This window comes from Mytilus californianus, unplaced genomic scaffold, assembly GCF_021869535.1.
Source record: "Mytilus californianus isolate M0D057914Y unplaced genomic scaffold, xbMytCali1.0.p SCAF_14, whole genome shotgun sequence".
Taxonomy (NCBI): Eukaryota; Metazoa; Mollusca; class Bivalvia; order Mytilida; family Mytilidae; genus Mytilus; species Mytilus californianus.
Genome location: NW_026262626.1, coordinates 18,370,771 through 18,398,325, shown reverse-complemented (window position 1 = coordinate 18,398,325; position 27,555 = coordinate 18,370,771). Strand labels below are relative to the sequence as shown.

General features: G+C 31.0%; 1 protein-coding gene across 1 annotated transcript; it reads left to right on the top strand.

The window, feature by feature from the left end:
* Positions 1-5,828: 5,828 nt before the first annotated feature.
* Positions 5,829-24,745, top strand: LOC127724321 (uncharacterized). The gene is made up of 6 exons (XM_052231253.1): positions 5,829-5,946; positions 15,048-15,996; positions 16,329-16,483; positions 17,698-17,728; positions 19,005-19,115; positions 19,633-24,745. Exons 2-6 carry the CDS (start codon positions 15,381-15,383, stop codon positions 19,716-19,718), a joined length of 999 nt encoding a protein of 332 aa, XP_052087213.1. The 5' UTR covers positions 5,829-5,946; positions 15,048-15,380; the 3' UTR covers positions 19,719-24,745.
* Positions 24,746-27,555: the final 2,810 nt, after the last annotated feature.

The following is a 27,555-nucleotide window of genomic DNA, read 5'->3' as shown; positions in this document are numbered from 1 at the left end:
TATTTGTGTTTCTTTTAACATGTTCAACCCAGTTTGATACATATAGTCAATCAACATGATTTTAAAAATCATCGAATGAGCAAGCTTAAGGCAGCTATTGCTTAAGGATTTTTATGTTAAAACAATATCTTACTGCATCTAAAAGCTCAAGCATTTTATAGTATAATCTAATTGAAATAATTACTTTTTCCCGTGTTGTAACTTTACGCGATTTATTACATAATTTTAGTTCCTCGGAGTTCAGTATTTTTGTGATTTTACTTTTTTCTTATTTTAAATATACGGTAAAAAAATTATTATCTCTTCAAAATGATTATAAAAAAGGAGATGTGGTGCGATTGCCAATGAAACAAGTCTTCACAAGAGACAAAATGACACAGAGATTAGCAACTATAGGTCACAGTATGTCTTTCAACATAGTCAGCTATGAAAGGCCCCCGAAATGACATGTAAAACAATCCAAACAAACAACCTAACGGCATTATTTATGTACAAAAAAAATGAAAAAAACAAATATGTAACACATCAACAAACGACAACCACGAAATTGCAGGCTCATGTTTTGGAACAGATACATATATACATACAGAATGTGGCGGAGTTAAACTTTTTAGCGGGATCCCCACCCTCCTCCTAACCTGGGACAGTGGTGTAACAGTACAACTTAAAAACTCACCAAAAGTCTGGAGTAATCTCAGGTCACTTTCCGAAGGGTAAGCAGAACCTGCCGCATATGTGGCACCAGTCGTGATGCTCATGTTAGTACAATCCTGGTGAAAATTCTAAACCAGTCGGTCAAATCTTGGAAATTTTGAAGGATTGTGGTAACGACGATTGGAACATATATATATATCATAATCTGTGAATCTTTGAAGACTTTGCGAGTTATTGAATGTTGCGAACGTTGTTAATATATTTATCCTTTATTGTTAATTGAAACCAATATTTATCACTTTTTCACGAAATTTTCTTTGATCTTGCTGACTGATAATTTTCTTTCTCAGCGGCGTCGTATGATATGAAAAATTGTAAAATTATCGCTAGAAACTAAGGGATCACGTGGCGTTTCTAATGAAATTGACATGAAATTGACAACGTCGTCATAGGTAAAATAGCGATAAACAGATTATCATTGGTCATCTCAGCTCGATTGCTTTTCTCACTTTAGCCGTACAGGCTCAAGCGATAAAATCAATATCGTTGAGATAATCGGCGAAAGTGAGAAAAGCAATCGAGTGGAGATGATCAACAATATTCTATGACTATCGCTCTCCTTGTTTGTTTCGTGTGTGTGTGTTCTCTTCGAGATCCGGAGGTCGTTTGTTCAAATCTCGACCGGGTCTAACAAAGACGTAAAAAATGGTACATTATTTGCTGTTTTAGTCTGGTACCCGGCCGTTATTGATATTTTTGACACCATTTGTACATTCCGGGTCTAACAAAGACGTAAAAAATGGTACATAATTTGCTGTTTTATTCTGGTACCCGGCCGTTATTGATATTCTTGACACTATTTGTATATACTAATATTTTACGGAGGGAACCAACCTATTGCTGTTTCAAAGCTAAATTAGCGGTATTTTACAGTACGAACACAGACTTGTCGGTTCGGAGCCAGAAATTTTTCCGGGTAGGGTGACTATTCTTCCTGCGAACTGATATCATCATTTGAACTTACGAATAAAAACTGGCTCAGCGTGTCAATCTAGTACAAAGTAGGATTAATACTCATATTATATTTACATCTAATTGTCATGAATATTCATTTTATATGCCACTTGACGTCATTCATTAACATCATTTTTTTTATCATTATTCTATACAGTGAAGTGTTTTTTCTTCTACTAGTATATATGACATCTCCTTTAATTTCTATCGATCGAAATTTAAAAAAAAAATGACAGGTGATGTTTATGCTTGTTAGGATATCTTTAATGGTAATTAATATATAAAATCAAATGTCCCTGTTGTGATATATATTGTTAAATTAACTCCGTAATTTTTAGTCATGGGACAGTTTTGAGCCTATTCTGTATACGCATCTTTCTATAACAAAATACTGAGTTGACTCCTAGTATTTTGATTTGTCTGTGTCGTTGGGTAGCTGCCACATTAATGTATGCCTGTATCTCATTTTATTCAAATCCAAAGGGCTTGGGTATAGAAATACATGTAATGGCATCTCAGGATCTCTCCAGTCTGACAGTATACCCTTGCTAAAGGGGTGTATCAGTTTGGCTGTTCGGCTGCTTTTATAACAACTATTATACCAGATATAAAAAAAAATTAAAATAGCAAAGTTTGTCCCCTAGACCCCGGTCACACTAGGACATTTAGATCGTTTTAAACTAGATCGGTTCACTTTATAGACTGCCGTCGTTGTAAATTATGATTTATTGCCACTCAATGCGTATTGTTTTCGGTTCTACTCCCCTCCTCCTAGTATGGTTGGCTAAGATATAATGTAAACCCTAATGTGAACTACGTTTTTGTATTTCAAAAAGATTAAATGCAAAGAAAAGATAAAGAAAGAAATGCTGAAATTAAAAAAATCAAATTTATAAATACTGGTATTGGTAAACTGCCTGAGATAATTATCAACTGAAGACAAATGGTTTTACATAACTTAATAATGCTGATTGATAAATTGCTCCCTTGATGTCTAGTGGAAAATATGTCATGCATATTTACGACGAGATGCAAAGTGGATCAAACTAAAGCAAATCAAAACAATTTAAGAGCATCACTTTAATAAGATGGAGAGTTGACTTGAGGTAAAACGTATGTCGCTAATAGAATAAAGTTGAACCATGATAAAAATCGTTAGTTAAGTTATTTTTTGTAACCGATCCTATGTTGGGCCCCCCGATTCCAAGAGGGCGTGTCTAATTAGACATGCCCGATGGACTTTTAGTAAAAAAAACTGCAACTTAAAGACCTACACCGGGTAAATAAGTTCGAGGTACAATAAGTAAACAAAAGAGATCTTTTGTTTAGTGAGATCGTCTCAGGTATCTTAGATAATTATTTTGCTTTGAATAACAATGGAAAATGCACGAACATGTTTGTAATTAATGAAAAGACTTATAACTAAATGCCGAGTTAACCTATATGTTATGTCAGTCTAAAAAGTTGTAATTGGAATGAAAGATACATCATCTGAGAGAGACGAAATGACGTAGAAGTTATCTAATGTAAGTCCCCGTACGCACGACCTTCGATAAGGGTAATCCAAAACCGCATAGTACACGTTAGTAAGCTAAAAAGATCCCAACATGACAAATGTGAAAAATGTGTTTTGTTAGATGTATTCCTGTTTTGTATCGAACTGTTGAATTAAACCCTTTTAACTGATTTGTATAGTTTGTTTTTGTGTTGACTGTTACTCCACTGCCCTAGGTTAGGAAAGGATTGGTGCCTTTTAACACGTTGAACACCGCCATATGCTGTAAATGCTTGTCCCAAGTCAATGGTTGTAGTTTGTTGCATTAATCAGGTCATTAGATTTCTCGTTTGAATTGTTTTATATTTGGCATCTATAGCTGACTAAGCAGTATAGATTTTGCTCATTGTTGAAAATCGTATGGTGACCTATAGTTGTTAATTTATATTTTATTTATGGAAAGTTTTCTCATTGGCAACTTTACATATTCCTATTGAGACTCTGTTTTTATACATTCAGTTATCGGGAATTTTGCATTGAGCATTTCTGCTGCAAGTAGGGCAGGTTTTCACAGTGTTATATTCCCTTTGTTTACCCTTGTATTCATATTTTACTTGATTTGAACTTTATCAGGAAAGTATATAAAATATGTATGTAGTATGACATTATGTCTAACAAATTGTATGGTTACATCAACTACACCACTTGTTCACTTGTTTAGTTGGCGTTTTTGTCACAGTTATTTGTGTGTTGTTTTTGTTTTTGATTATTTTAATTCAGATGTGTTTGCTATGAACATATATGTGCCTGCTGTGTCCAAAGTGGTGTCATATTAACCAATTATGACGGTTTGGCTTGCTACTATAGAAATAAGAAGATGTGGCATGTTTGCAAATAAGACATCATTCCATCAGAGACCGAATGACGTCACAGCTAACAACAATAACTTTATGCACAGCCTTCAAAAATGATCTAAACCCTTACCGCTTAGTAAGCTATAAAAGACCCAGAAATGACAAGTGTAAAACAATTGAAACGAGAAAAACTTGCAGCCTGATTTATGTACAAAACAATAAAGGAAAAACGACCAAATTTGTCAATATGATGGAACTATTAAGAACTGTCATACAAGTGAGAGGTTAATCTAAAGTTTTGTTTACAATTGTGTAATATTTTCCATTTATCACTTTTTGATTGAGTCCCGGCTGATGATGCATGCATTGCCGTAAACGTGTACTTAGTTGACACACCGAGTCTTACACAGTTTGGAGTTCATGGGTTGATTACTCAAAATTTGCAAAAAAGTACAAGACTAAAGATTTTGTCATTATTATGCATTTACAATTCAATCACATCTTTAAAAATACGACAGTATGTTTAATCCACCGCAAAAACAAAACATATACATGTACATGAAGCTGTAATGCTATAAATTTAAGTATAGTTTGGAAGAATTGAAATGGTCCTTGTGTAAAATTGATTGAGGGGATTTAGGAACTTCAACTTACTTTTATTCATTCTCCGACTGCTTATAACTTATTGATGAAGAACTACTTGATTGGCAGGTGCATGTTTACATTTTCCCCAGAAATATTATTATGAATTTCGATAGCTTTTATATATTTTTGCCATATTCTCGTTTAGGAAATTTTGATGTGGTTTGCAAACCTGTAATATCATCTCTTAAAGTGAAGTTCAAATCCGGTAACTTGACATGATAATGACACCAGTCTATCATTGAAGACGGTATTTTGACATGCATACAATATATCGTCTTTGTGTCATTGGCTTGCTGTTCGCCTTGACATAATGCCAAATATCATTGAAATGACAAAATTGAAGATTGAACGTTTTTGTTAGAACCAAAAAATATATCAATATAACAATATTTATTTATAATCCAGTTTCTTTCACGGGTGTCACTTGTAAATCAGGATCTGCATACTCTTCCACATGTACATGGGATCATCCCAAGTTTTGGTGGGTGTCGTGTTGCTCAGTCTTTTGTTTTTCAGTTTTTTATATCTGTTTGTTATGACGTTTTTTTAGCTATGGCGTTGTCAGTTTATACTCGACTCATGAGTTTTCATGCCCCTTTATTATCTGTCACCTTCCATTCTTTCTCTGGTGATATGTTTTCATATGATATCCTTGTTTTCATACTGCATATCAGTTTTTCACTGTTTATGCTCCCGTTTTCATTGATGTCACCCATCAATTTTGTATATTTTTTTTTTCATTTACAAATCGCTATTTCTATCAATTTTCGAACCTCTAAACATAATTGGAGAAAATATTGACTCAGCCTATTAATATAATTTTTACATCTAAATATCATTTATCATCACTAACATATACAAGCTTATACATACACCTAACACTTGAGATATTGAATTTGTTTACAATAAAGTTTGTAGATTTGTACTTATTCATCGTATATTTTATTTGCCAAATTTCTTTCATATTTCCACTATAAACGATCCCTATTCTATTTATGTCACAAGTCATATATGTGTCTAAATCCTAGACAAACTATGTATTGTATCATCTCCCTTTTTTTTTTGGTAATATTTATTAAGAACACCTATTTATACACATTGCTCACTACATAAAATAAGTGCATTTAAATAAACAAACTTATAAATAGCTATATATTGACTATCTAATCAGATTTTTTCATGTGTTGTTATGACGTCAAATAGTCACATTACTCAGTTCGACATTGAATCTATTCTTTATTGACATTCTAGCATATCGGACTGTGATTTCTTTTGAAGACTGAAGTAAGAAAATTTTGATAATTTACTTAATTATTAGATTAAATTAAATTGGAACAGTTTTCAGTCATCAAATCATCTCGAAGTACATATTTTAATTTCTTTTGTTTTCCATTGAATTATGCATTTTCTGAAAATAATGACATGTGAATACCCTCAGCTCAAAGGAAACATAGAAACAATGCCAGGTTTAACAATTAAATTAAATATTGATCATGATATTGTCACGTTGTTATAGTTGCGCGTAAATAAACCCATTGCATATAGGTCAATATCAAATACTAAGGATATGATTATTTATAACATGTCACAATTTTGTAAATTTGAGACAATTCTTTAAGTTTATATGGTTGAAACTTGTTTATTACACAAACTTTCGAATATCCTCTCCCAATTGTTTTTGTTTTCTACTGTAATAAACAAGGAAGATCTAAATGTATATCAAATAATTCACCCGAGTATCTATTTATATATAAATTTGCACAGAGACAGTTTAGTTTAATAATCTTATTTATATGTGTGTGTTTTTTTATTGTTTGATTATCTATGTATATTTTCATATTTTACAATAATATGAATGTTAGTACGAGGTACGTTTTCAAAACATGTATATTTTTAAACCATGACACACCACCTGGATCATTCCGAGAAATAAATTATATTATCACGAAATGTTTTTAGACTTTGATCATTGGCGTGTTTGCTGAAGTAGAAATATATTTTTCCATTTATTCAGTTTTATTCTGTTATAAAATTAGATAAGGTTTTTTTTCTAGTTTCAGGAAAATGTTGAAACAAACCCTCATATCTGATGAATTTAATAATCGATCACAAATTCAACAATAGAAATGAATAACTGTCGTTACATTTGTCATGTTTGTATTACAGTGCTAAATAACATCAAAAATGTTAGCGTGATATAAAATTGTATAAAAGTAAACTATATCTAAAAGTTTTGTAAATTTGATACCTATTTGATCTAATAGTAGTTTATAATAGTTACTTTAACAAGGAAGTTTTTTCCCAATGTCAATCAAATAATACACTTGGGTATTTCGTATAAATCTATATATAGATAACTATAAGAGAAATTTCATTAAATAATTTGTCATTTTAATTTATTTTATTGGCGATCAGTTTTTTTCTGTATTTTCTAATTGAAATTGAATGATATTTTCAAATTATATATTTGCTATTGGTTGCGTTTACATTCCAAATTGTTATTTTGTAACATCTATTTTTGAACAATGACACCCCTTGGTTGATTCCAAGAAACAAATCTTTGTGTAATTTTCGCTTTTGATAATGTTTAAAACTGTTATGGGAATTGTTAACAACGAGGTTGATATGTGTCATAGGAATATATAATTAAAACTATTCAAATAAAACAGATTATATTATTCTTAAAATGTCTTTCATATTGAATCAATCATGATGTGTATGTGTGATTAAAAGTGTATATCCAAACACTGAACATATTTAAACACTTTATACAGTCAAGGTATCACTATTATGCATTTATGCATATGAGGGAACAACTTTAGTTGATAAAATTGGATAAAACTAGACTTATATTTTTCTTATAGCTTATCATTTAAAACTCTTGATATATTAAGATGACTACAAGCTATGGTCTTATGAATAGAACTTGACGAAATTTTCTTTTATGAAAAAAAAAGATTATGGGATAGAGAATATAGTATAAGAGAAAAAATATTTTACAATTCGTGCTCAAGCTTGTATCTTGATTGTTATTATTTGGCAAACACTTTAGTGTTTAATGAAATTATGTTATTAAAATAATTTGTACAGAATGACAAATTGAACCCTACAAATATATAATATCTTGATAAATATTTATTATTAGTATTAGGAATTTTCTAATTTAATTTTAATTTGAATAGGATTTTAAATAGAACTAGATCATTCGCATTGTGACAGTGTTTACAGATATGAATCATATAAACATGAAAAGATTTGTATTACTTTTAAATATACATGTAAATTGCACGTGTGCAGGTTATTTTTTTTCAATTGTGTTTTTGAATTAAATTTTATTCTGACGAAGATATGTACATGATGTATTGTTATTTTTGAGTAGGAGGAAATTCCAAAATATAACTTTCCCATGTCTAAACATATCTTATTGTATACTTTAGGGGCCAGCTGAAGGACGCCTCCGGGTGCGGGAGTTTCTCGCTGCATTGAAGACCCATTGGTGGCCTTCAGCTGTTTTCTGCTCTATGGTCGGGTTGTTGTCTCTTTGACACATTCCCCATTTCCATTCTCAATCTTTTTTTTATTTTTTCGTCTTAATGAATGAAAAGTTATCGGTAAATATGCTAGTATTCCGGTCAAGTAAATCTAGAAATATCAAATGTTGATCTACTACATAGAAAGAAACGCTATCTTTTAAATTATCTGGCATTATTGCACGTAAATGAAATTATTCATAAAATGACAAATTTACAATTAAAACAACTAAAACAAATCTTGTTATCAGCTATGGGGAATATATTATACATGTTTTCTAAGTTTGAATGCGCGTAACCTAGTTTTGTCATTTTGAACTACCCCCAAGGGTGACTGGGGAATAGAAGTATGGTCACCATTGGTCTTCCTCCGACCGGCAGTAAAACCCTTGCTAAAGTGGGGCGTCCGTTTGGCTGTGCGGGATGTACAAATTTGCAGCCACGTCCGGTCAGAATGGAGACGTTAAATCCTATGACTCGTGTAAAGAGAGTGCCACGCTCTTTGCAAGTTAAGAACCCTTGCAACAACTCTTTGAGGGGTCCGTAGGTGACCTGTTGCAAGGCTAAATTTCTGTCCCTATCCAATATACCATCATTTCCCGTGGCAGTCTAAATTTCTCAGACCTTAATCCCGGACGCCCTTATTACAGAACCTACCTATTGTATTTATTGTTAATTTGTTCTCGCCCTGAATATGCGTGAAATATTTGCCACTGGACGTTAAGCAACCAACAATCAATCAATCATTTTGAACTGTACTATGTAAGGGGAAGGTTGTAACCTACAAAATATTCTAACCCCGCCATATTCTATATGCGCCTGTCACAAAAGAGGGGCGAAAGATACCAGAGGGAAAGTCAAACTCATAAATCAAAAATAAACTGACAACGCCACAAGTTAGGGCCTTGGTATTTAATGGTTGTCGTTTTTTTCTGTTTCTCATATTATTATTTTTAAGTTTATTATTTTGCATAGTTTGTTCTTTTGTTAAGTCGTCACACAACTGTCAAAGATCAGGGGAATGATTTGGCGTTACTAGTTTAACACCGCCATATTATGTATATGCCTGTCCCAAGTCAGCAACCTTTTATTCAGTGGTTGTCGTTTGTTGCTGTATTTCTTATTTGTTTTTTTATTCATAATTTAGCACATGAATCAAGCCGTCAGTTTTCTCGTTTGTATTGTTTGCCATTTGTCATATCTGGAACTTTGATAGCTGACTTTGCAGTATAGTTTTACTCATTATTAGAGGCACTACGATGTGCTATTGTTGTGAATGTCTGTCATTTTGATCTTTTGTGGAGATTTATTTTAACTGCAATCATACCATCTCTTTTTATTTTTATATTATATAAACTTTTAAATCTTTGGTTAGTAAATCAAATATGAAACGCAACTGGCAATTTCCTATAGTCTTTCGTACGTTGTTTATTGTCCTACAAGACAAACTTTTGATACACGTTTGATGCATCATTGTCTAAATGATGTTCGGTTTAAATAATTAAAATTTGATGTAAACAACTATTAAGCGTTAATACATGATGAAGTTATTAAATTTGATTTACGATTAATTGCAAAGTCAAACGATAGACTAGTATATTTTGTAAATAATTTCAACCAACCTTTTTGTTAATTGGATTATACCATACTGTGTTTTTTTTTGTTCTTGAGTCTACAAAATGTTATACAAAACTAAACAGTCATGTTTTTCTTTATGTCTAGTATGAATTGGGGGCTAAGGGTGTCATTTCTGTGTTCTCTGCATGTTGTTTTTTTTTGGCAATTTATCACTATTCTACATTAAAAATATCTTTTTATTTGTGTACCACATCATTTTCTTAACGCATCTGTCAACCGATATACATCTTTTTTAAATAAGTGTGAGTCAATCACCGTTAATTCGTCGAAAGCCGATTTCGTTTCACGAATTGACTAAAACGATTCTTTATTCTTATTATTTAACTTTTGATATCTTTTGATATATAAATCTTGAATTATATTTTTTTTATATGTAAAAAGATAAACAAGTATTTCGACAAATATATCTATAATTAGACGGCAAAAATTCTTGTCTTATTTTCAGATGAATATAAATAAAATCGAGTCAATCGTATTTTGTCTGTTTACCAGGTATAACATTATTAATCAAGAACAAAATTTATAACTATAATAACTTGATAAATATAAATGTGAAATTTGATATAGGTATATTGAATCTACCAATATTTATAAAACCCAACGGAATATAAATGTGAAAGTTGATATAGGTATATTGAATGTACCAATATGGAACGCCACTGCTGCCTTATGATAACAATAACCATATTATTAAGGGTACAGATATATCATGAAGCAAATGTTACATAATATAACGACATTTGACTATAATACTCTGTCAATTTGCTATATCACTAAGATAAATTCATATACTATAAAGACGCTTTGATACATCATGGAGTTACCTTTTTATACTATTCTGTCATTTCACTTTGTTATGAAGATAATATTTCATACTATGAAGACATCTTAATGTAACATGGAGTTACATTTTCATACTGATTTGTCATTTTACTAAACTATTATGTAATATTGCTATGTCATAAAGATTCATTTTATACTATAAAGACATTTTAATATAATATTAAGCAACTTTTTCATACTATTTTGTCATCTCAGTATATTATAACGATAAATGTGTATACCATACAATCATCTCGATATATTATAGAACCATTTTGTCATACTATTATGTCATATACCTATCTTATAAAGACATATTTCAATATCAAGCTAACAATTCTTTTATCACGAGGTGATATGTATAAATATGTATAAATGACATAGCATTATCACATAATAGTTTAGTAAAATGACAAATCAGTATAAACATGTAGCTCCATGTTATTTCAAGATGTCTTCATAGTATGAAATATTATCTTCATAACAAAGTGAACATGGTGAAATGACAGAATAGTATGAAAAGGTAACTCCATGATGTATCAAAGCGTCTTTATAGTATATAAATTTATCTTAGTGATATAGCAAATTGACAGAGTATTATAGTCAAATGTCGTTATAGTATAGAACATTTGCTTTATGATATATATATCTAACCTTAATGACATGGTTATTGTTATCATAAGGCAGCTGTGTTGTTCCATATACCAATATTTATAAAACTTGACGGACTGTTTGTACTGATAGGTTGTGCTATATTTGAGTAGTTAAGGTGTTCGAAATAAAGATTCTGGTTTACAAAAATTATATCCCTTTTTGTCTGTCAAAATGCAAAACTATGGAGATACGTGCTACCATTCTGACTGACTGAAATATATATTGATCAATTCAAATGTTATATTTCAGTTATAAATTATTCTATGTGTTCCTTTAAAATATTGATGTTATAAAATTATTACCATGCTAATCCGTACAACAACAACAAATCGAAATTCTTACAAATATGAAGCTAAGCACCACCTGGTACAATGTGGTGGTATAGCAGTGCATGTGGCCAAACATATACATGCCTATAAATATAAAAATATATGTATACATTAAGTAGAGATGTAAACTTGGTGAACAATTACTAATCGATTATTCGATGATTTTATCGGGCGATACTCGAGTACTTACTCGGGAATATATCAGCAACACAGAACCATAAAAGTACGTAATTCTATGTTTTGTTGTTCGATGGACGAAAACCAGTCTACATAAGTATCTTGGATAATGAATTACACATGTTTTTTATGACATATTTTTATTTGATTATTTTAACAAGAAAAACCATATCAAATACTAGTATTTGGTAATCGTTAAGAAAACACATGTAACGTTTTGCAAAGGCGTAATGATTAGAAGTCAAAAGGATGCGACGAATGTATTTTAATTGGAGCCATTTTCTTGTCAACTATTATGGGGGACAGTCGGTTTCGCAGCTTTGTAAATAACATTCTTGCAGACGAGGATATTTGATCTGACGGCTTGCCTAAGACATGTTTAAAATGTAAGCTTTGGTACAGCCTAAATATTTTCCCAGACATTTTAAATAACATCTTAGTACATGCATTCGACACAAAATGTTTTTCATTTACTAGTATGATTAATTAGTGATGCTTTTTTAATTTTCCGAAAGAGGTTCTCAAGAAGATCGATTTTATGTAAAGAAGACAGCAATATTTTAACAGGAAACCGAATATTCGAGTATCGTTTTGGTATTCGATACTCGGATCTACCTAGCGATTCTCAAATACTCCAAAACTCGTTGACACCCCGAATATTAACATATATATATCGGATGTATCGTATCGGGGTTTTATTTATTTCGAATACGTTTGATAAGTGTGTTCGAAAATCATAAATGCTTGGTGACTAAACATTTTGAACTAAATATAGCTTTATTAAAATAAATATGTATAGCTTAATAGTAAGTTATGTTTTGGACACTGATTGAAATAAGTACAAAAACAATGTTATAGTTTGATGTGATACTGTGGGTTACATAGTTTATAATGATTAGACAACTTTCGAGTTCGTTTTATTTCCGTCAAAAACTTTGGTTTTAGTGAACATCTTTCGTGCGTTAAGGGGCTTGTCATTTGCGTTCCTATGTTGAGCGATCGGTTTTAAAAATTATAATGCTATATTACACAAATTACTCGGCAAAGTAAATTCTTATAACTGATATTCAGCACTGCTTTTATTAGGGAATTGTGATTACGTACTTACGGAACAAATATTATTTCTAGTTTATCTTGTATAATGACGATCACAAAGACGCTTGATGAATTTTAATTGAGCAGGGACACATGCGATCCCCTCTATCTGGTAAATGACGTCATAAAGGCGCGCAAAATTGACGAGTTTTTCTGGTGAAGCACAAACTCGAAAGTGGTCTATTGAATAACCATAAGATTTTCTATCTTTTTGTTTTGAAGTAGGATATAAACAAGACATTTCTGTATAAGTCTGTTTTTCTAGATGCAAATGTTTTTGCAATATTTATTGTTACATTCTTCGAAGCCACACAAGCATCTGATTATCATGTTACCATGGTTATGTTAGGACAATTAAATATGATTGAACGTATTCAAAGCCTTTGTTATTTATCAATTTACACATTTTACCTTTGTTTCGAGGTAAGTTGATGAAGAAAACTGATTAGGACAACGTGTCTTTTAAAGGGACACTAGCTGTCAAATCCTTGTTCACCAATTTGACTCAAGTTCTCATATTTGATTTATAACCATGAAAAACATTTATCCAAATTATGTTAGGACTTAAATAAACTTTTAAAGGGCATGGGCTTGATAATATGTTGCCTCGTTTTGTGTGTATTTTAGTCTTGACGCCATCTATTTAACTATCGAGTTGACCCCCGAGTACAGAACTATAGGTATAAATAAAAAGTGAACTCGTGTAATTGGATTTTTCTAGGTCTGCTCAATTTCATATTATAGATTAAAAATATATGTTATTCATCGTGTTTACCTCTATAAGAATGTTCAACAAATCATACTTTAGATTTTTTATATATGTCATAGCTAGTGTCCATTTAATCAACAATCACTGGATTGATCACAGTGCATAGAGACTGAGAAACGAACGAATTATATTTTTGAACATTTTACATCTCGCTTATGCTCATTTAAAAGGTATTGAAAAATACTGTGGCTACCTTTAAAACGGCTTGTGATCCCAACAGTGTCATGAATAACTTTAATAAAAGCCCCAGCTTTTCTTTCCGTAATTTGTTTTCCCTTCCTTTCTAATGTTGCAACCAATCCAAACCAAGTATTTATTTTAGTAAAGATTTAAACGAATATATGTAATTTTTTATACAGTGTAAGTATTCGATGAAATGAAGTTAAATAGATAAAGTAAAATCAATGTTCGTGTAATATACAATAAATTCTGATCGTTCTCTTTGTTGTATTTAATTAATAGTAGTTATTGTTGAAATGAGAAGTTTTCAGAAAAACACTTTCTATTTATGTGTTTACGATATTGAAGGTTAGATTAAATCCTGAACGCACTTTACTGAACACAAGCAAAGGAACGGTTTTCCTCAAAGTCACAGTTTTTCAAAAGAAAGACTAAAGATACCAAAGGGATAATTAAACTTTGAGTGAAAGACAAACTGACGTCCTGACGCGAAACTGAAAACGACCAAAAGACACACAACAGTCTTCAAAGCACATGCCAACATAGAAAATCAGAATTAAGCAACACGAACCCTACAAGAAAACTGGTTAATGCTATCAGGTGCTTCGGAAGCTTTTATGCAGATCCTGCTCTACATGAATACAAAAACGCATCAATAATAAAGGACAACAGTAGTTTACCAAAAGTTAAATCGATTAAGAAGACAAATAAGGGTACCAAACTATCGAAATCAACTGAACCCCAACAGGCGTGAGACTGGGTACAAAAAACAAGATTGGGACGGATCCTGGTACTAGTTAAGCCGGAATTACTCGCTAGATTCGATAACGCCATAAATAAAGTTATATATAATTTTTTAATCTAAATTTTCTTATGTTTTGATATATTCAATATCTACAAGTATTGTTATACACTATAGATTGTCATTGTTGATGATCTAAAATTGAATTAAAATAATTTATCATTATATTTTGTAAATATTGCTAGTTTCAATGATCATGCATTCTATGGAAATTAACCCAATTTGAAATCAAGATAGTTATCTGCATTTTACTCTAACATCGAGTAGCTTCGTGTAGCCTCTGTTTCGGAATATGACATCCGATGATCGGCAAGGAGTGATATAACGCACATATTTAGCACATTTTTCGATAATACTAACTTGACAATGTATTCAATTTTTACTTGCAGGTAAACAAATCAATTTGCATGATTATAACAAATAAAATGGGAGTGTTAACTCAACAGCATGAACATTACTGGATTGTGAAGTCTTCTAAACTGATTTTGATGTGCAAAGAACAACATAAGAAAGTTAATGCCACAGGAAAACACAGATATTTATTTTTTAAAACATCATTTCATGCATGCAACGACATAGGAATGCTTGATGACCAAATACGAGATTAGAAAATTTGAATATTAACATAACTATTTGTCATTTTAAATTTCAAAATTAAGTTTTGATTGGCATATTTTATTCTCCATAAACAGTGTTATCGTTTTGCTGGCAAAAGTCGAATTATGGCTTTGAGTACTCTGAATACGATTAACGCGACTTCAAAACTGGCATCCTATGCAAATTGGAATGGTCCCCATTTTCCAATTATCATGGCAGGAAAGGGATTTAGCTACAGTGGACATGATTTAATCATTGAATGCGATGATTGTAAAGCTAAAGTGGATATGAAAACTGAAGATATAATTTCGTTATCAGATGGCCATGCAGTTAGTTGTAGGATAAGTCAGCTATTGCGTAAGAAAAAGGCAAATCCAAATGTAAGTCAAGGGATTCCTGTTTCTCAACAAATGTATCGTAAACAATTCACAGACGAACATTTGTTGTATCCGTCCTTAGCTTCAATTATGCTAGCACCAAGCGATGAGTGTTCATGCAAGCTATGTTGCCGAGGAAACAATATACTTACCACTCCGTTTCCCTTAAGATCTATCGATATGTATGGATATCCAAGGATCTATGGAAAGAATCTTATAAATTCAATAAAGCAAAGATTAGAGGAGCACAATGGTCCAATACACGCACAGTTAACAGATGTAGAAGTACGTCAAAGAACTTTTGCATTGTACGGGATGGATGAGAATATTGAAACTTTGGCTGAAGCAGGGTTTTACTATGCAGGTAAACGTATTTTTTTCGTATTAGATAGTGTTGCTTCAAAACTCACGAACTACCTTTAACCTAACCCCAACTCGTTTCAAATCAGGAATATCTTTAATCTTTTAAACTGACAGGTTGTCATCTATGATATAAGGAAAAATGAATTATTTTCCCTTTTAATCTGAGGACACATATGTCCGCTCTTGGTAATTTTTTTTTTTTTTTTTTTTTTTATTATTTTTTATTTTTTTTATCAAAGTATGAGTAATGCATGAACACATTGTAGACTTTTTAATGCACACAATATTGTATTTCTTTTTGTCCATATCATTTTGAATATTATTTCTTTATAGGTCAAAGAAAGGAAATCGTTTGTTTTTATTGCGACGGTAGTCTTCGTAAAGAGGTACTTGAAACTAATCCGTGGAAGGAACATGGTCGATGGTTCCCAGTCTGTCCTCATGTTCTGAAAACGAAGGGAGAGGAATTTGTACATGATATAACGATTGTAAGCCTCTAAATTTGTATGTGTTTTTATTTTTTTTATGAAATAATTAAACAATGTTCATGTCCGAAAAAGACAGGTGTATTCTACTAAATTTAATAAAAAATAATATACCACATTAGAATTAGAAAGGTTGCATCTGAGGCAGATTATAGTACTTACCTTCATAAACTTGATTAAGGACGTTGAGACGACTAAATCTAAATGTATAGTTTAATAGAGCATTAGATTCGTCTAAGAACATCCTATGGGTTTTGTTAAAGTACTGTAAAATATCCTATTACTTTGGGTTCATTATTATTCGTTGGATACCAATTTTCGTGGGTTTCGTGTGTACAGGTGAACCACGAATTTGAATTTTCAACGAATTTTAAATTTTCTATAGGCTTTGTAAGCAGTGATTGGCAAATCACGCAATCAAATATCCACAAAAATGCAGGTTTTCCTCAATCCACGAAAATTGATACCCACGAAAATAAATGAATCCACAGTAAACCGTCTATCACCAGAAAAAGAAGAAGCATATAGCACATGTAGCATTTGTATTACATGTTGAAATTAAGATAAGTGTATTCTGAGTGTAATTTCCGCCAGTTATTCATGCATACGTTGATTTAATTTAACTTTGTTATATGCCTGGTATCTTTGGCGATGTTTTACAACCACTAGATCGATGCATCTTCTAGTGGGCTAAAATTATCATCAGCCTAGTAGTCAATATTCCTTTGATATGATTAAATATTAATGATATAATTTTTGTAAATTTTACCATTTGACAATGATTAATTATTCTGAAGACAATTCTCAAACAATGGTCTGAACAATATATGGCACTGCTTTATGTGTATCAGTTGTGGTTATGGATGCTATACAAACTAGTTTTCAATTTGCCCATCCAACTGTTTTGTTGTGATTTTCATTGATGCGTATTATTGTTACCAAACGTTCATCCGTAATAACAAATCCTACATCTGGTATATTTAATGAGTGATCTTTTTTCTGTTATGCCTGAACTGCTGTTTTTTTTTTTTTTTTTTTTTTGCTTTGAATTGTTCACTTATCTTTGAAAAACGCCAAACATGCTAGTACAACGAAATAGTATTTTTTGTGTTTTGTATCGACAGTAATCTGTATTTCTCTAACACATTTTGGCATATTGAAATGTCAAAAGAACAATGCCTTTTTCACAAAATAATACTATGGTCTATCTTTTCCAGAACACCAAAGCACTAAAGACACACCTTAAAGGTTAGTATGAAAGAATACAGTAGTTGTCTAACCTCAAACACGTTTTAAACGATACCAATTTAGCTGTTTAGGTTGAGTAAGACGTTCAATTATGATAAAAAAAAAAGTTATTTTTCTATGTGGCAGGGTCGTCAAAGAATTTTTTTAATTTAGTTTAGTAAAATTAATTTACAAAAACTTGTAGACTCCGGATGAGACTTGTTCAGGATATATGAAACATCTTCATTATTGATATTGCAAAATAAAAAATTCATTTCCTTGCAAATATATCAAACTAAACATAAGTATACAACAATAGATAGAAGGCGATACAATATGTCAAGATCTACATCACCTCAGTTAAGACCAGTGTTAAATAAATTAATAAAAGACTATAAATTATCTATAATCTTATTCATTTTTTTTTAACTTCCAAAAGCATTTACAGGAATAGAATATCTTAGCTGCATTTTGGCAAAACTTTTTGAGACTTTTGGTTCCTCAATGCTCTTCAACTTCGTTCTTTATTTGGCCTTTTATCTTCTTATTTATTAGAGCTTTACTGATGATGCTTTTGTAGGTCCTGACGTAAACTATAAGCCTAACCTCCTTGATGAGTTTTTTCTTATATACAAAAAATAACTACAACTGTTGATATATCTGACTTTGAATAGACACATAATTCTAGTCAATTTTAACATTTTATTTGCGTAATTTATGTTTAATGCGTTTCATATTTTTTTCATTTCCAAATTCACAATACTACTCTTTTAAGGTTTATAACGAAACATATGATGTGCGCTTGAGAATTATATAATCCGTTTAAAAGAACAAACCTTAATCGTAATGCTATCACAAACAGGTCTGTTTAGTCAGAAGTGATTATAGTATTACAACAACTGCAGATAAGTTATAAAACATTATATTAACGTAAAACCTTTTATACTAAAATGTACAGAAAGTCTTGAATATGCAACAAGTATATGAAATAGTAAAAGAACAGATTTCTTCACTTTATTTCATAATCACAAACATGCACTTCGACTTTGTCGTCTTTAGCGCTTTTGTCAATTTAAAGGAAATATTAATAACTGTCAAACAAGTGGGAGGTTAAGCTAGCTTTAAAACCAGGTTTAACCCACAATCATCTTCGAAAAATACGTGTACAAAGTCCGGAATATGACAGATATCCTTCGCTCGTTCCATTCATTGATAACAATTGATTTTGTCAGTTTTATCGACTTCCCTTATTTGAATTTACATTGGAGTTCAGTAGTTTTGTTATACTTTTTTACAGGATTAAACAGGCCCAAGGAGATGCAACTGTCTATAATTATAGATGCTATCAATGAGGGATATCCTAGATGCATTATTCAACAAACAATACAAGGTTTTTTTTCTGAATATGGTACGTGTTATAACATGAGGGTGTGGATGGGTTTAACAGAATTGAGAATAATGGTAAAAAAAATATAAAGAATAGAGAATAACGGACCAAAAAAATAAAGAATAATGAACAATGAGGTGCTAAAATATAAAGAATAGAGAATAATGAGCAAAAAGTATTTACAAAATAGAGAAATTTGCCCTACAAAATTAAAGACTACAGAAATTAAGGACAAACCTCCAAACCCCCCCCCCCCCCCCCCCCCCCCCCCCCAAATCAAGACCCTCATGATATAGTTTACAAGCAATCTATTTTTTTTAGGTTTAATTATTATGTTGGTTAAATGTCGGTTACTTAATTAAAATTAATAAAATTTAAAACTTGTTTTTTAATGAGAAAATATACTGCAGATTTTTTGTTGAATTTAGGTTACCAATAGTAACAGTAATGAGTATGAACTTTTTACTTTGATTTTAATATTTACCGAAACACCTGTAATTGTTTGAATTATTCAGTATTGTTTTTATTTTACTTGCAGGAAGCTTTCCAAATCGTGAGGAATTTTCAAGTTGTGTGGAGAGCATTAAACAATGGAAGACCTTTGTAAACGTACCTTGTGTCTGATTGTTCTGATACAATTCATGACAATAGTTGTTTATCAAAAACATTGTACATTAGTAGTCATAAAAGGCTATCATGAACTTAGATGGTGCTTAGTGTACACAGAAACTGCCTTTAAGAAATTTGGAGTAACACTAATAATTTGATATGGGTGTATTAAATGTGCAGCATAAAAGACAACATGTACAGATGATTCCTGTATAAAGACAAATTACGCGTGCTAAAAATATTTATTATGGAAATGTGCCATCTGTTGTGTGCTGAACTACACTAAATATTTTGAACTTATGTTTATTATACAGACTTGTGTACCTCGACCTAACATTTTGGTTTGGTAGGATAACATTAGGTTAATATATAATTTGCAATGACAATGTGTATTTGCTTATACTAACCTTAATTACATCAATCTGATGTAAGCGTTTGATAGAATATAAGACAGATTATCACATTTTGTTTAAAATGCTTACATTGTTGATAAATGAGCAAACCCTAGTAGATTGTACTTTGGCCAATGATGTGTGAATAAAAACAACAGGAAGGTAGTAAACCTGTACTTGTTTTATAATATATATATATATATATATATATATCATACTTTTATAGATACAATGTACTTTTAATTTATTTCAACAAATCAACAAAAACAGTAAATCCGTGTTTTATTTTTTAAAGGCTGGGATTAGCTTGTCAAATCCAAATAGTATACTAGCCATAAAAATGTAAAACGACTATATCAGGAAAATGATATTCATAGATAAAGTACATTTTAGTGCTTTACAGAAATTTTTTTTTTTCATCAACCTTACTATATGCTTAATAACATTGTTGCAAATGCAATTTCGTGTGATATCATTGGTTTGTTTTTTACCTTGATATATATATTCTAAATATATCGAAGCGATGTGAAGATCGAAGGATAACTGTTGTCTCTTATTTAGGCTTTCATTTTGTTTATATATGTTACTGTGTTGGGTATGATTATGATATTTCAGCCATTTTTGTTGTCATTATGACCTGATTTATTCAAATTACATTCATTACTTTAACTTATATTATCGTATGGACAAAACAAACGAAAATCTACTTTTCCTGACTGTCTCTCATTTGGCCACTGGACGTTAAGCAACCAACAATGAATCAATCTCATTTATTTGAACGACTGCAAGAGGATATGGATGGGTTTACAGAATAGAGAATAATGGGCCAAATGTGCAGAATAAAGGGGCAATAAACTAAAGATTACAGAAAAATAGGCCAACAAATTAAAGAATAGAGAATAATGAGGTGCTAAAATATAAAGAACAGAGAACAAGAGACAAAGTTTATAAGAAAAAGAGAAAAATGGCATAAAAATTAAAGTATACAGAAGTGAAAGATTCCATCTTTCTCCTTTCCAAATCCAAACTCTCCTGTTTATCATTAGAAATTTTAGTTTCATATTTTGCATTTGTTTGAATGCAATTAAAAGAACTAAAAATCATCCTCAGCTTAAATAGCTATATAGTGTAGTCTCGATTTCCGGAGTACTGATAAATATTAAACTTTGATATTTTTTAATAATCCATATGTTCCAATGCATTTTCTTTGCAACCTGGTGAATGAAGATCAACCAAATAAAAAAAAAACACTCATTTACTAATTATGTATGTTCGATTATGACTTATTTAGATTCTGTGCTGTTAAATGATTTTTCGCAGTATTATACATTTAAATTTTGTAGATTTGACAAACATATACCAATGGCACTTTACTTACAATAGGGTTTCAAATATCTTTGATTATGGTATGCTACATTGAATAAAAGACATTGAAATGTGTGTTTTTTTAACATGATTAAAAAGAGTAGATCATTAACACTTTGTTTTCCCCTAAATAATATAACGTTTCAAGGAAAGTATTTCAAGACTTAGTTCTTGTTTTAAGCGCAATAAATTCCTTTTTTCTTTCAAGGTATACGTTATATGCATGGTATCAGCGTGATGTTTGTTGTAAGTGCAGTAAATTTAATATTTTCAAGTCGTTAGTTATCTGTATGGCATCAGCTTGATATAATCTGCTGGTGATTACTGTTATAAATTCATCATATATGCCAAGCTTGTTATTTCTAATCAAACGTTACACGCTTGTAGTGCACGTCGCATTGAGTAGTAAGATGTATAATTATTGAGTCGAATGATCATGGTGTATATTTCATATTCTGTAACATAATTATTATTATTTTTATCATTGTAATAATTTTATTAATATTCTATTCTTATTTATGTTTATGTTTATATATTAATACTTTTCATTTCATATATATTGTTGTTTCGACATTATAAGAATCTACTCATAATTTTTTTAAGTTTGATGTCATATTTGCATGTTTGAGTCTGTGTTGATTTATTTGCTATAACAAATCTGAGGTCGTTGCATTTGTTTTTGAGATAAACATTACATACAGGAAAATCAGGATTTTTGTGAGTATTTCCATATGTGGGTGTATGCACACTTTAAACCTGCATTGTATGGTTATTGTTTTTGTCAAAGCAGAAATTGTCTTGATGCTAATAGATGCTTGATGACAATAAGGTTATTTAAAAAAAACGAGTGCTGACTTTTTGATACTATATGACGATCATGTTTGCCAATTAATATCGATATTATCTGAAGATAATTTCAGATATCAATGGTAGAACTGCTGCAATTTTTTGAACGGAACCTTTTGTTTGTCTTCCTATAGTATTGTGAAAATGTTGTGAACATAATAAAAAGTCGTAAGTGATCTTTTGTCGAAAGAACCGATCTAGCGTGATTTATTTTAGTGATTTCCGCGTCCGGTTCCATTGATTTCCTGATTTCGCAAGAACATGTTCCACCTTTCCCCTGTATACGAACCCTGTTTTGCACCTTTAATAAAGTTTATAATTGCTCTTTTCACAATGTTGACGGACGAAAAACACGAAAGAAGACAAATAGTTTTACACATTGAATATTGTGGGCAGAAATATTTATCTTTTATCCAATAAATGTTAAATGTCATTATCTATGGCTTCTGCAATATATTTGTCTCCATGGCATTTATTCAATATTTACTTATACCGATTAAGATCGATGCCCGTATTTTGGATAAGGTCATTCTCAAAACAGTTATAGTTTGTTATATAGTGTTAATTCATTCGTATGCAGCTCTCATTTTCAGTATTTTTATTCCGAAATGGGATATAACTTTATGCCACGTCAAACCCTTTCCTTTTGATCTTATATACAAACAAATGTTAGGTGTATTTCTCAAACTCATTGATTCATTATTGTTTAAGTTGTTTTAAACTCTCTGTCCGATGCTTTTTCTTGTGTTTATTCATACTGATAAAATATATCAAAATATGCATGTATTTCTACTTGGATTTTCCAATATATATGTTTTCTTAATGTAGTCACTATCAAGGAGGAATGTAAGAAATAACTTATGAAATTACAACTTCAAGAGAAAATCTGTCACCCTCACAAATTTTCGCTATGATTTGTTAATTGGGTTTCTCATCTCCGTAAATTGACTTTAAAATTTATTTTTAAAACAAGATTGTTTAGTCCTACGTCAGATGCGACATGTTTGTCGTGGATTATAATATTTACCTATTCGATCACACATAGTTCTTCATATTATATAACACCGAACATTTCCATTCGTGAAAAAAAAAATGCAGAATATCATTCCATTTGATCATCACCAAATATTTTGTTGGATAAATGTATTAACGTTTATCTAATTAGAAACAGTGTGATGAAAAGTTGTCAATGGGTTTTGTTAACAATGTGTAAAGTATTGCATATACCTAAAGGAAAATTAAAATTTAAATGTGATTTGTAATTTTGCTTTGAATTAAAGCTTAAGACGAAGTAATTTAATTAAGCATACGAATATTTGATTTTTGCTCACGAAATCCTATACAACAGTAAAGAAACGACCATTTGATTTTCTGTGGGAAGGTTTAGATGATTTTGAAAATGAATTTGCTGTCTTTGCAAGATCTGAAAATAGATAACCCTGCATAAGACAGGATGAAAATGAATATTCTGCAACACAAAATGCAGGGGATAATTGTGTACAAAAATGAAAATTAATTAACTAACATTAGAGATGGAGTTGGCAATGAGATGCCGGTAAAGTTGCAGACAATAGTCGATAGGTTCATTACATTAATCCTCTATTTTTCTATAAGAATAGTCTAAACTTAACGTTTGAAACAGTCTGAGGCTCTACAATATTGAAAAGAGGGCAATCAACAACGGATCACTAGATTGCATAGACAGAATTTGAATTGACCTCTTACAAATTCACATCACAGTTGTGTTTGTGATACTGACACAAAAGAGGTGCAGGAGTAATATAAATAATAAAACCTTCTCTACATTTCTTTTTGTACATTTTTTTCGTGTATAGTTTGTTGTTATCTAGTTTTATATTTTCACATGGAAGTAGAAAATAGTTTGGAGGAAGAAGTAATCTAAGCTGCGACCTGTTCAATATGTCTAATATAATGCACATGTACATTTTTATAGCAATATATTAGGCTTGTTTGGCGTACAAATTATAATCCTTGTATATTTGATAAAAAAATAAGTTAATATATAAAGTGTATATTATGAATGGGGAATGATACAGGCGCAATTATTTTTAAACAAAGTATTTGGATTTATTTTATATTGCAAATATACTGACTTATATTATGTATATGTTAATCGGTTTCTGAGCATTCCATGTATGATTATTAAAAACTGATACCTGTAATGATTAAAGGAAATGTAAAATTTCACTTTTTGATTTGAAATGTAAAGAAAATAGATGCAGCCTTTGCCTTCCATTGACGGGGAAAATGTTTGTATTACATTGTTACACAAATGAATTTGGAGTGAGTATAGTTATTTTCTATCTGCAGTTGTCACCATTCATTGAACTTGGGAACCTTTGATAACTTGTTGATCTTCTTTGTATTATTATCATTATAAATAATCAGAATTTTTCCACAATAAATATGTAATCATAATATGAATTTGATTATTTTGTTTTCGCTGCAATTTTAAACATGAACTATGCTTTCCATACTTGTACTTCAATTTCGTTTTTAATCATTTACATTTAGACGCTCAATTTAAATTAGAAAAAAGTGCGTTTATTTCATATTTGTTTAATATTAAAAAATCCGAAAAATATTGCAGTCCAACTGTCAAACTGAATGATAAACATCTTAATTATCAAATCATTAATATGGAAGTCCACTTAATATACAATAACACAAGCACATACGCAAAATAGTCCTATAATCATGATAATATAACACTTCGAAGGTTCATATCGTTTGCAGTCAACGTTTTTTATCGGAAATTGTTTTTGGTATCAATGCTGAACCACGAAGTCTTATCGATAGTAGCTATTTTCTCGTAGCAAATTCTAAAATTAATAACCCACTGCCAAAACTAATTAAACTAGTAGGAACAACCTTAAAATGTAAGTTTGGCAAGTTTTCAAGTGAGTTAGAATTTACTACTCGTCCCATTAATTATTTTTTTCACTTACCAGTTGTTATATCAGAAAAGCGGAAATATACAAAAAGAGTAAGCGACGCCCACGTCAAAAATAAACTATCAAAATGGCAAAGTATAAAAAAAACAACATTAAGACAAACAAACAAGAGTCCACAAAGCACAACATTGAGAAAACTAAAGACTGATTAAGACAAACCCCACAAAAAAAGGGTGTGGTAGGGGGTGGATATTATTAACTGTGATGTCAAGAATGGAAGCGATAATAAAATTTAAAGTGTTTACTGATGAATAAGGACTGGCTCGCTCATCAAAGTTGTGTGAACTCGTATTTTGAGAGACTTTTATCGTCTCGTCCGCTTTTACAATTGCAAATTAATTTGTGATGATACTTAACAACTTGGACTAGAGAACACCTGGTGAATGACTATTGGCGCGCTCACCACTTTTGTATGAACTCATATGTGGAAAGGTATTTATCAGCTTGCCCGGTCTCACGACAATTATTTTTTGTTGAAGCTTAACGACTCCTAGGGTATTTCACTTGGATAAAAAAAGATAAAAATCGGTTTTATTATACTAAATATTATTGTTATATACATATGCACATTCATGGATCTACAATCTGTCAATACCTGTATCTTGGCATTGCACAAGGTCATATTTTTCTCTGACTGCTTATGACGTCTTTACACTAAATCCATTGGATGTTGGATGTGTACTGATTGATAATTCAGTCTTAGATGCATGAGTTTTTTATTAGTTGTTATTGACTTTGAACTAACAGTCAGTAACTGCTAGTACTCTCTCAGATCTGTACTTAGTGTCTTTTTGTTGTTGGGATACACAAGTACCCAGCTACGTCTACTCTGTGTTTTTGTTAGATGTATTTTTATTTGTATTCATCTGATGAGTTAAGCCTTTTTCAACTGAGTTTTATAGTTCGTTCTTATGTTGTACTGTTACACCACTGTCCCAGGTGAGGGGTAGTGTCTGGAACCCGCTAACATGTTTAACCTCACCACATTCTGTATATATGTGCCTGTCCCAGCCTGTTATCAAGTGGTTATCGTTTGTTGCTGTGTAACATATTCGTTTTTCGTTCATTTTTAATTTTTGTACATTAATTAAACCGTTAGTTTTCTCGTTAAATTGTTTGAAGGCCTTACGGTGACCTATAGTTGTTAATTTCTGTGTCATTTGGTATCTTGTGAATAGTTGTCTCATTGGCAATCATACCACATCTTCTTTTTTATATTCAAAAAATGTAGGTTACTTAAATTATCTCCTTAACGGTCGCTTTATATCGATAAGACAATTGGGTTTCGATTCGTTGTTTGTTTGTTACCGGAACTTTATTTTGATTTTGGATGATCTGAAGCTTGTAATATTCCTGTGTAATGTCAAATTGTATGTTTCTCTCTTTAAATATTTTTTGTTGTTGGATTATTGTTTCATTGAAGCTAACCACACATTTTTTATTTAAACTTCTTTTCCCCATTTTAAACGTGTTCTTGTAGTTCTCGAAGTTGGTCGGTGGAAAAATACACCAAGAGAAAATCGTATATGTTGTCACTGCGATTCAAATACAATTGGTGACGAATATCATTATTTTTTTGTATGTTCCAATGAACAAATTATGTCTTTAAGAGAAAGGTATATACCTACATATTACACAAAAAATCCTTCCCAATTGAAATTTACTGGTCTATTGTCACACTGTAACGTGCCAGTGCTAACAAAAGTGTGAATGTTTCTAAGACATATTGAAAAAATATTTTTCATAATTCATAGCATGTTACAATAACTTCATATCCACGTTGCAATTAAGAATTTTGCAAACAAATCAACCAAATATGGTATATTTCAGTTTTATTGTATGATATCACTTATTTATTTATTGTGTGTCTCGCTTGTAAATGTATAAGTATATATGTAATTGTTAATGTATAATTGTTATCCTCTTGCAGCACCATACGTGTGCCTAAGTTGTAAATAAATTGTATTGTATTGTATTATATTGTAATTATCTTTACGATTCAGCAATGCCAATATTTTTCAGGCGATGTCACTAGAAAATAAGAGAGGATGGGCTTAAAATACTGATATTGTTTAATCGTAAATAAAACAGATAGAAAACGGGAAAATAAGTTTGTAGGAAATTGTACGTAAAGTCTTTCAATATATATATAAGATAAAAAAAAAAAGGAAACAGGGGATATTTTTTCTGAATGGAGTGTGACGCCCATTTTCACTGAACTATACATTATTGTTAAGGCGCCAGCTGAAGCCCGCCTCCGGGTGCGGGATTTTG

What these genes read in the sequence shown, in the direction of transcription:
- LOC127724321 (XM_052231253.1), top strand. Translation starts at nt 15,381, where the DNA reads ATGGCTTTGAGTACTCTGAATACGATTAACGCGACTTCAAAACTGGCA. An exon ending in AGCAGGGTTTTACTATGCAG is followed by an intron (nt 15,997 to 16,328) that starts GTAAACGTATTT and finishes ATTTCTTTATAG; the next exon opens with GTCAAAGAAAGGAAATCGTT. An exon ending in AGGTTTTTTTTCTGAATATG is followed by an intron (nt 19,116 to 19,632) that starts GTACGTGTTATA and finishes TTTTACTTGCAG; the next exon opens with GAAGCTTTCCAAATCGTGAG.